Source organism: Cnephaeus nilssonii (genome assembly GCF_951640355.1).
Source record: "Cnephaeus nilssonii genome assembly, chromosome: 11".
Classification (NCBI taxonomy): Eukaryota; Metazoa; Chordata; class Mammalia; order Chiroptera; family Vespertilionidae; genus Cnephaeus; species Cnephaeus nilssonii.
The window spans coordinates 35,298,664-35,308,613 of record NC_137082.1 but is presented as its reverse complement, the minus strand read 5'-3'; the positions used below and the strand labels follow the sequence as shown (position 1 = coordinate 35,308,613).

The 9,950-nt window shown below is 51.6% G+C and overlaps 1 protein-coding gene across 2 annotated transcripts in view; it reads right to left on the bottom strand.

Annotated features, from left to right (window-relative positions):
• Positions 1-2,396: 2,396 nt before the first annotated feature.
• The window catches only part of RALY (RALY heterogeneous nuclear ribonucleoprotein), an 89,930-nt gene continuing 82,376 nt past the window's right edge, over positions 2,397-9,950 (bottom strand). For both annotated transcript variants that reach the window (XM_079784169.1, XM_079784168.1), the window contains exons 2-9: positions 9,677-9,941; positions 8,632-8,704; positions 8,401-8,448; positions 6,220-6,386; positions 5,405-5,518; positions 5,023-5,195; positions 3,768-3,816; positions 2,397-2,533 (exon numbers count right to left, since the gene is read on the bottom strand). In XM_079784169.1, coding sequence (XP_079640295.1) covers positions 3,772-3,816; positions 5,023-5,195; positions 5,405-5,518; positions 6,220-6,386; positions 8,401-8,448; positions 8,632-8,704; positions 9,677-9,932 — 876 coding nt within the window. In that variant the 5' untranslated portion in view covers positions 9,933-9,941 and the 3' untranslated portion in view covers positions 2,397-2,533; positions 3,768-3,771. The remainder of the gene's footprint in view (positions 2,534-3,767; positions 3,817-5,022; positions 5,196-5,404; positions 5,519-6,219; positions 6,387-8,400; positions 8,449-8,631; positions 8,705-9,676; positions 9,942-9,950) is intronic.

Here is a 9,950-nt window from a genome sequence, read left to right as displayed (position 1 = left end):
GAGCAGTGGTCGGCAAACTCATTAGTCAACAGAGCCAAATATCAACAGACAACGATTGAAATTTCTTTTGAGAGCCAAATTTTTTAAACTTCTAACGCCACTTCTTCAAAATAGACTCGCCCAGGCCGTGGTATTTTGTGGAAGAGCCACACTCAAGGGGCCAAAGAGCCGCATGTGGCTCGCGAGCCGCAGTCTGCCGACCACGGATCTAGAGAGATTGGTCCTTTGGGCACAATCTGGTATCACATTTCTTCACCATCTCTTTTCGGTTTTCAGAGGTTAAGACAGCAAATTGAAAACTGTTGAGCATGGAATGGGAGATGACTTTCCTAACCCCAGACATGGGGAGGGCAGGCATATGTATGCAGGGTTTTATGGTTATGAACCTCCCGCTCAAGGATACAACTGTAACTGTTCCTGTAATGCCAGGACAGGGATCCCATTCTCTGTCCAGGATATGTTCTGGTGCCAAGGCGATTAGGCAGGCCTCTGGGTAGAGCAGATGCTTCCTGCTCTTCTCATGGTTCTCTATGCCTGACATACTACGGAAGCCCATAGCCCCTGCTGTTCTAGCTGTCCCCCAAGCTCTGAAAAGTATCTCAGCCAAGTAGAGACTTGTAGAGTCTGGGAATGTTGTTACTGTGCAATGGGCATATAGCACTAGGCTCTGGGAACAAAGGAATACAGTGCCAGCCCTCAGTGTGAGGTTCATCAGGCTCCCAAACCCCTTCTTTAGACTTTGCCCAAGCTCCAATACAGAGTAGTAGTTCCCCATCTTGTATAGGTGGGGACACAAACATCTGCCCAGGTATGCAAGCAGGTCTGCCAGAGCTGGGCTCTGGCCTTCTGGCAGTAAGGAAAGATTGTGGGTTCAAGGATGGTAGAGGTGTGTTTCACTGAGGGCTTTTTAGGGGGAAAAGGACATTCCTTGTGGACCTAGTCTCTTCCTCATCTCTCCAAACTGAAGCCTTTTGTTTTGACCAAGCTGGGCAAGGGCCATCCCGGTTCCAAGGGGCTTTTACCCCAGGTCTGGATCTCTGACATTTCTCAGAGGTGAGGACTAGAATAGCAGCTTAATAATGAGTGGATACTTCCCAGGTAGAAAAAGTAGGAGCAAGAGTATGTTTATGAGTGCCTGCCCACCCACAGCCCTAAACCAATGAGACCAGCCTAAGTGGCCACACGTGAATCACCCGGTTCACTGGACCAGAGGAGATATCTGTAATCTATGACTAACTCAAAATATACTGCTGTGGCAGTTAATTCTCCACTGGGAATGTGAATGTGGAGAAATTGGACAATTTATGGGGAATATAGGGAAGGGGAGGGAGGGGACGTTAGGACAGAAGTGGAGGTTGAAGGAACCTGGCCTGTTAAAGAACAGAGATAAGTGCAGATAGGCCACATGTATCCTGATGCCAAACCCCTACTGTGTGAGGTAACAGGAGTGGGGCTCTATTTTTTGCTGCTGATGGGTGTGAAGGACTTGTTTTGTGCAGTTGCAGTCTAAGGTTTGTGTGTGTGGTGTCAAAAGAACAGGGGAGACCAGGATCATGTACCCCATATTCAGGAGCTGGCATTTTGTCTAGATGGTGAGAAGCCAGTCAGAAAGGGTTTTGTACAGGGAAGGGATATAATTCAGAGGTAACACTGTGGTGGCCAATGAGAAATGGGGCAGGGAGAAGCTGGAGACGGGGAGGCTGGTGAGAGGACAAAGTCCAAGTGAATAAAAACTAGTGTCCTAAACCAGGACAGAGAAGGGGAAGGAACAGCAGGTTCTCGGATTGCTTTAGAGCTGGGAAAAACCAGACCTAGTGAGAAGCTGGGGCCTGGACCTACTGCTGCCTGACCAAGTGGCTCACAATTGGCACTCAGCCACCAAGGTACTGGCACATCTGACCCTCCCCAACAACCCTGCTGGCTATTTTTATCTCCATTTTAGCTGTGGAAATTAAGGCCCAGGTGGATCAATATTATACACCCTAGACCAGCGGTCGCCAACCTTTCAGACCTCACAGACCACAACTGGTCCGAGGACCATGGGTTGGCAACCGCTGCCCTAGACAATGGCCCCTGACAGGTTAGAGTGAAGGGGGTACAGCAGATACCCCTTGCTTTCTGGCTGGGCAAGAGGGCCAGGGTACCTTCATGAGAAAATGCAAACCATCCCATTTCAGAGAAAGTTGGAATCCAATCTCTTTATTGTCAGGGTCTCCTCCCTGTGCCCCCCACCCCTCCCCTCTCCAAACCTATAGAAAAACCCCAAGCCTGGGAGTGTCCTGGACAGAGTGGAGAAAACTCTGTGCTCTGTCCTCTGGCCTGGGCAGTGCCAATAGGGAGGGTGTGTGGGGAGGAGGGACCGATAACTCCACCTGCAGAGGATGTGGCACTGGCTGGGATGCATGGGGGATGAGGTGCCTGCTGCCAGTTCTCCTCTGGGACCTGCTGGGGTGGCATCCAGGGGTGGGTGCCCAGCCTGAGGCCTGGTACAGTGCACGCCCTTCGCCTTCCAGTGGCCATCGCTCCTGTCAGACTGAGAAAGAGACAAATAGAGACTAAGGCTGAGAAGAAAAGTCCCTGTGCTCTTGAAAACGGGTTGGGAAAAAGCAAGGGTAGCATGGTATTTGCTACTTGCAGACAGACGTATGCCTGTGCTCTGGCTCTGGCCTCCTAATTTTCTGGCCATGGAACTTTGGCCAAGTCTCTTCCCCCTTCCTGAGCCTCCATTTGGCCCCTGCACTTCACCTGTAAACTGGCTTAACACGGTAAAACTTACTCTCTCTGGTAAAACCAACCATGAGGCTCCAAGAGAAAAAACTGCATGTATGGAATTTCGTAAACTAAACTGTCAGGGAAGCCCTTGCTGGTGAAGCATCTCACAGCATGAATGTTCCCTAAGGTGCTTCCTGTTGTTTGAGGTCTTCCTCCATCCAAACCTGTCTAACTCTGAGCACGGCCCCCAAAGGAATAGGGCAGAGTGGCAGAGCTAGGTGGTGAGCACTGGCGAGAGTGGGCTTTGAAGTCACACACCACTGGGTTCAAATCTAGGCCCCAACAATTACCACCCTTGAGATCTTATGAGATATGTGGTTTATTTCCCTGCCCTCCCGTTCAGTGCCTCAGTTTCCACATCTGTTATGGTATTAGCACAATCACAAGCTGTGGGGCACCTCCTGGCACACAGAGCATTTCCACCTGCGAGGATCAAGCCCCAGACCCTAAGCCTGGCACAACCTCACCCTCTGATGATGAGCAGCTCCCTCTCCCTACTATGCAGAGCTGGGACTGCAGCCCAGGAGATCCCTGGGCATTTCCCACACACTGAGGACTACCAGCACTCTGTGCCTCTGCTCAGGGTGTCCCTCGGATGCTTCTCCCTCAATCCTGAACAGGCTCAGCTGCGTATCACCTCTTCCACCACAGCCCTCTTTGACACCCCGCCCCCCCAGTTCTTCAGCCTGTGTTCCTGCTCACACTGGATGGTAATAGTTCGTGTCTTCCTCTAGAAGAGAGGATTCTCAGAGATCCTCAAGGGTACAGATGGGTACCATGGCTCAGTGTGCCGAGGAAACCTCTGCTGGACGAACTTGGCTAGCCCATCCTTGGCTCCTGCTCCCATAGCCTACCAAACCCCGACCACAAAGAGGGGTGGTGAGATGGCTGGGATAGAGGGGCCTTCATTGCTGGACACAGCACTACCCTGCCAAGTCGGCCTCATGGCATGCCCTCCACTTCACTTCACCCCTTGCCCACCAGGACCGCCGTACCTGCTTACTGCAAGGCCCCTTCCTCTGCATCTGTGTCCTGGCTGTGCTCCTGATAGGGAGGAGGCAACAAGAGACCACACATCACTCACTGCAAGCTCTGAGTCCTGCCCTGAGGCCCAGAGCACAGCTGGAGGCCACACTCAGGAAGCGAGAGGGACAGCCGAAGGAAATGACTGTGGGACCAGTCTAAACAAGGCTGATGTGGGATTGCATCAGGGTGGGCTGAGGGCCCCTCAGGAGAGAGAAGCGACCAGTCAAGGAAGTTCTATGTGTGGCAGGGGGCACGTTTCTGCATAGAAAGACCTTCTCAGATTGGAGCGGGCTAATAGCCTACAATACCGGTGAGCTCCCCATCTTGGGACATCTAAGCCTTTGTTACAGCCTTTATGAAGACTCCTATGCCCCAAAGAGTGAGCTGAATTACCAGACTAGGTGCAAAGAAGAAATGAGCTGGACATGAGGAGGAGTTCTTAAGTCCATCTGTCCTCACATCAGAGCCCAGCAGGGATGAAAAGAGGAAGTTCCGGACCTAAGTGAAGAAGTCTGGCTCCAATCCTGGCTTGACCCTTATTAGCTATAAGGCCCTGAGCAAACTACTCAACTCCTCTGAGCCTCAGTTTCCTCACAGGGTAAAATGTGGAAGAGTAATACTTTGCACAATGCAGGGCTATTGTTAAGGTTAAATGAAGTTAGCAAGTATGGACTGTAGGGCCTGGTGCTCAACTGAGTGTTCCTTAGGTAAACAAGTAGTAAGCACACAACAAATACCTTATTGGCTCAGAATCTGGTTTACCTTCCACTTAATGTAAGCTCCTTGCCAAATGGCTTTCCACCCTCACAGATGGGGAACTCCCTTGATCCCTCATAAGACAGCCTATTTCATGCTCAGGCAACAAAGGCTTTTAGAAAATCATCAGGTAGAATGGATACCTACTTCCCTGTGGCTTCCCCAGGAAATCCCAGTCCTGCCCCCTGCAACTCTGCACACCGTATGTGCTTCATGAGCTCCTGACTCTTCTGTCCCCATGTGGAAAACCGAGTCTCGAATGGGCCCTGGGCTCAAGAGAGGTCTGCCTCAGACCTCTGTGGGACTTCTCTGACTGGTGGCTGAAATAGGCAACTACTTCCTGCTCATTCCCCACTTTCCTCACAGGACTGGAGCCCCTGGGAAAAGGAACCAGCTCAGAGGTTCCCCTTCCCTTGCGGCGACTAGGAGTGAAAAGCCCAGTCTCAGCCCCTCCAACCATGCCCTCACCAGCTCTTCCTCGCTGTGTGTCAGCAGCCCCTCCTCATCGCCGTCATCTCGAGCCTGTGCTTCTCCCTGGGGTGTGCCTGCCTCAGAAGCTGTGTCCTCTTGGGGGGCCAGTGGTCGGCTACTGCCACCACTATTGCCGCTGCCGCTGCCGCTGTCGCCTTTCTTCTTGCCATCTTGAGGGAAAAGGGTGGTGAAAAGGGGAATAAAACTCAGCCTGGGACAGCTTCCTGGGCAACCCTTCAGCAGAAGCTAGGCCTCAACACAGTGGGTCCAGGTGGGATGAGAGGCCACAGTCCCTCTCTGTACCATGCACTGTCCTCCCCCCACCCTTTGCCTTGGGCCCCTGGTCACTTGAACCAGGGAAGGACCCTTGGAAGCTGACCTGGGTTGGCCTTCTGCTCCTCAGCAATCTGTTCCAAGCGGCCCAGCAGGGCGTCAATGTTGGACTTGATCTGCGTCAGCTCTGTCTTGATGGCCTGCAGCTCACTGCTCTTTACTGGGAGTGGAGGGAGTACAGGGCTGTCACCTGGGGACTGGGAGCTCTACTAACACAAGACCCTAGCCCCATTCTGACATTAGGAAGCCAGGCCAATGGCAGGAACTGTCCTTGTCTGCAGCTCTTCTTCTGGCCAGGGGAGAGGCTGAGGCTGCCCGTGGCTTCCCTTGAGACTTTCTGAAAGCCATTCTTAGAGCGACCAGACTGCCCTTCTGAACCTGTATCTTTCCCCCACCCAACCTCTCAATTCTGAAAGGGACTGGGGCTGGATCAGAAGGAGGTGTTCCTGAGCAAGCATGTGTCTTTGCTGGTGATATAGAGTGGTTTCTGCCTTTCAAGGTGTGTAAATGTGGGTGTTTTACAATCAGATTTCCTGGGCGCCTGACCACAGCGTTTGCACACTAGAGTGGATGTGAGTAGTGGGCCTGTGTAGACCTGTCCTGTCCTTACTAGAGGAAAGATGACCCCATCTCCTCACTGGGCTCCATGTCACAGCACTGGACTCTGCCCAACCCAAGCCCCTCCGCCTGAAACGTCAGCCTTTTTCTCTTAGAAATACACGAAAATACTCACTTGGTTGTTAGAGCTGCAGAACTGTGGGAGATTTGTTCCTTTATCTATTTTCCAATGTAAAAAAATGTAATTCTATTATTTTGCTAATGACAAAAAAAAGTTATTTAGGAAGAAAGTAAGTCACTCACACTTAATTTTGACTGAGCTGGTGGAGATGGCTGTGGAGCGGGCAAAGAGCTTGACGGGAATGGTGGTTTTGACACGCCGGACCAAAGGGACTGTGACCCGGGGTCGCTTCACAGGGACAGCCCTGGGCACAGGCACCGGCGAAAGGCGGCCCCGATGGTCGAACAGCCTGTGAGGGCAAATGGGCCAGAGGCTGCAGCATGGCCTGTGGCCACCAAGGGTCACTGTAACTTTACACTGAAATGTGTGTAAGTGGTGACGGGCTGGCCTGCAATACACACCTCTGCTTGCTCCCAACAAGCCCTGGGGTGAAGAGAAAGGGTGTTCAGAACCCTAAGAGCTGCTGGGATCCTCACTATGTTCACTTTTCCTACCAGCCAGCTGCTTAAGGGCAGGTGAGGTTGCAGGTGGTAATAGTTACTGCCCCATTCAATAGAGCAGTAAACTGAGACCAGCCCCAGAAAGGAGCCTTCCCTAGATAGAGCCACCCTGACACCCAGGCCTGCTCTATTTCTGACCTACATTCTGCTCAATCAACTGCCACCCCAATCCCTGGTCAGAGTTTGTAAACTTCGCCAAAGCAGCACAAACCTTCAGCTGGGAACAGAGAGCTGTGGGACTGGAGGGCAATCCCTAAGTCTGCCTGAGCCTCAGTTTCCCCATCTGCCTAATGAGGATGGCTATCCCAAATTCTGAGCCCCTGTGCCCCCCAAAACTGCTGTGAGGTAACGCACAAGAGAACGTGGTTAAAACCCATGTTAGAAGGTGTGACTGATGAATGGCCAGGGTACTAAGAGAAGCATGAGGGCCTTTCCTCATTCTGGACCCCCTCAGTCACTTTCTCCTTCTTAATCCACTTCAGAGATGGAGGGCAGGAGACCCAGCAGAGTATCAAGGTTGGGCAACTCAATCAGATCCCCAGGTGCCCAGACTATGTGCTGCCTGCCCCCCTCCCCCCCAACACCATTACCCAGCCCTCCCAGGAAGGCCTCTTTTCCTGTCATGCAGCTCAGTAGGCCGAGGAGGAGTCTCTGCCATCACATCTGCTGCCACCACCTTCTGCAGGGAATGGCAGCCTCAGGGGTACACTGTAGGATCACTTTCCTGATGACGACCAGGAAACCGGACATCAATGGGCAATTCAGTGCCCCATGCCTTGGCACTCCTTTGTTCAGGGAGCCCCTGCCCTGCGTTGGTGATGACTGGAGATGGAAAGTCTCTGGGAATGGATCCAGTCCCAGACACTGCATTTCTGCCCCAAAGGGGAGGCGGCGGCTCTGGCCTTGGTCAGAATCACTGAACCACAGAATCCCAGAGCGGGAGGAGCCCTGAGGGATCATTTGGTGCAAGCCTATTTCACAGACTGGGAGGGAATTTACCCAAATGAATTCATGCAATCCATTCAGTGGCAGAGCTGAGATTAGCACCCAGGTATTCTGACTCCCAGGCTAGGGCACTTTCAACTACACTGCACTGTCTCCTGAGACAATTCACAGGTGAGAAAACCAAGGCTCAGAAAGTTTCTGTTCTTCTTGGACAGCCTGGGGCAGGCCAAGAGGGAGGGAGGAAAAGATAGAGGGAGAGAAGCAGAGGGAAGTTTGGGCCAGCTTCCACCATGATTTCCACTCAAGAATGTGGATGGAGCCATGGAGTGGAGGCCACAGCCTCAAGTCTGGGGTCTGGGTAGGCTGGGCCAGAGCCCACCGGGGACTGATTCACATCTCTAAAAGGGCCGTTAACTCTTGGCTATAAAAATAAGGCCCAGCAGCTCAGACTGAGCTCTGAGGTCCCTTCCTGCTGGCTGGGTACCTTAGATGGAACAGCAGAAGCATAAGAGCCCAAACTCCCTGCCCTGGGCCCTGTACCGTTTTGTACTCCAACTTGCTGCATTTATGTGTCCCTTGGCTGTCCAGTCCCACTGAGCCCCACCCTGGATTTAGGAGGAAGACGGGCAGGCAGAGAGTGGGAGACAATGTGGGGTGGGGGAGCTCTAGCCTGGGCACCTGCAAACTTAAGTCTAGTCCCCGCTCTGCCACCAACTTGTGGAGCAGCCTTGGGCAAATGCCTGTCCACATCTCTGGGCTTAGGTTCCACTTTGATGGCTGAATGGGCTGCACCAGCAATCTCTCAGGACCCTTCCAGCTTGGCTGCTTCATGCCTGGGCACGCCCCTTCCCTGCTCACCTGTCGTAGAAGTCGTCCCGGTAGTAATCATAGTCAAAGCTGTAGCCACTGGGGAAACAAAGGGGAGAGGGCAGGGGCTTAGGGACAGCCACTCAGCCCACTCTTCACAGGCCCTCATCTCCAAACACCCTCCCAAATTCTAGGCTCAGCACAGCAATCCCCAGTGCTTACTCCCTCTGTGGAAGGGGGACCAATCCCACCCAGACAGACAGACAAGGCAGAGTGCCCCACCTGTAAATGGCAGATGCTGCTCTCTTTAACCCCTTGGGTCTGTTGGGCTTGGGCTCACCAGCCATGTTGATGTCTGTGTGAAGGGAAAAGGCAGAGTCAGATGCTGGCAGGACAGCAGGTGCCCATACACATATCACCCTCATGCAAGTGTGCAGCAATTTATGTGTTCATATGATATACCCATGAACTTTAGTCACTAACACAGCCAACCCAACAGATGTCCTCACACATTAGACTCATACCCACACAACACATGGAAACACCTCTTTACATATTCATATACATTCAGACACATGCATGCAAGCTCATAAACATATCACTCACACATACTTCATGTACATCACACACATATGCATTCTCAAGTACACTCATGTAAACACAAACAGATAACACCCTCACACATGTTCACATACACAGGTAATAAGGTCACACAGACACACACAATATATATATATACTCTCAAGTACATTCAGACTTGGTTCCAATACCATATACAAAAGATCTAATGTGCATTCATACAAACAATCTAACAAACATATTTATGCCTAGAGGAGTGCTTAGCACGTAATGGGATCTCAACAAATATTTGGTAAATGAGTATATGCATATCTGCTTACACACTCATATATATTCTGACACATACTACATACATATCCACCATAGGTATATGTCCACGTATTCAGTTATATCCACATACCACATACTCAGGAATACATATACAAATATCCCCTATCAAACATACACATATACACAATACACACTCCACACTAGACCACCAGCATGACCACATCACATGTATATAACACCAAGGCCAAGGGTACCTGCTTGCTTCAACTGTGCTCCTAGCACCTCCTCCTGGCTCTCAGAAAGGGTTCTAACCTAAGCAATCTGTAGCCTAATGCATTGATTTGTAACTACTAAATTTATAACTAAGTTATAACATCTCCAACGGGGATAGTGAGTAGTAGTAGGGGTAACATAAAAGGGATTAAAAGGGAAGCTGGAGAGTGGCCAGCACCTACTCAGGAGAATACTGGGAGCTTACCCAGGGTCTGCCCTGCCAGCACCCGCCCATTCTCTCCCAGCACAGCTGCTCGGGCATGGCGCTCGTTGGCATACTGGACAAAGGCATAGCCCTTGTGCACGGAACAGCCGGCCACACGGCCATACTTGGAGAAGATGGTCTCCACATCTGACTTCTTCACCACAGCTGTGTTGAGGTTTCCGATGAAGACCCGAGAGTTGATGGACTTGGGGTCATTCTTGTTGGTTACGTTGCTTGTCTGGATCTTCAAGGACATGGTGGGCACCTGAAGAGA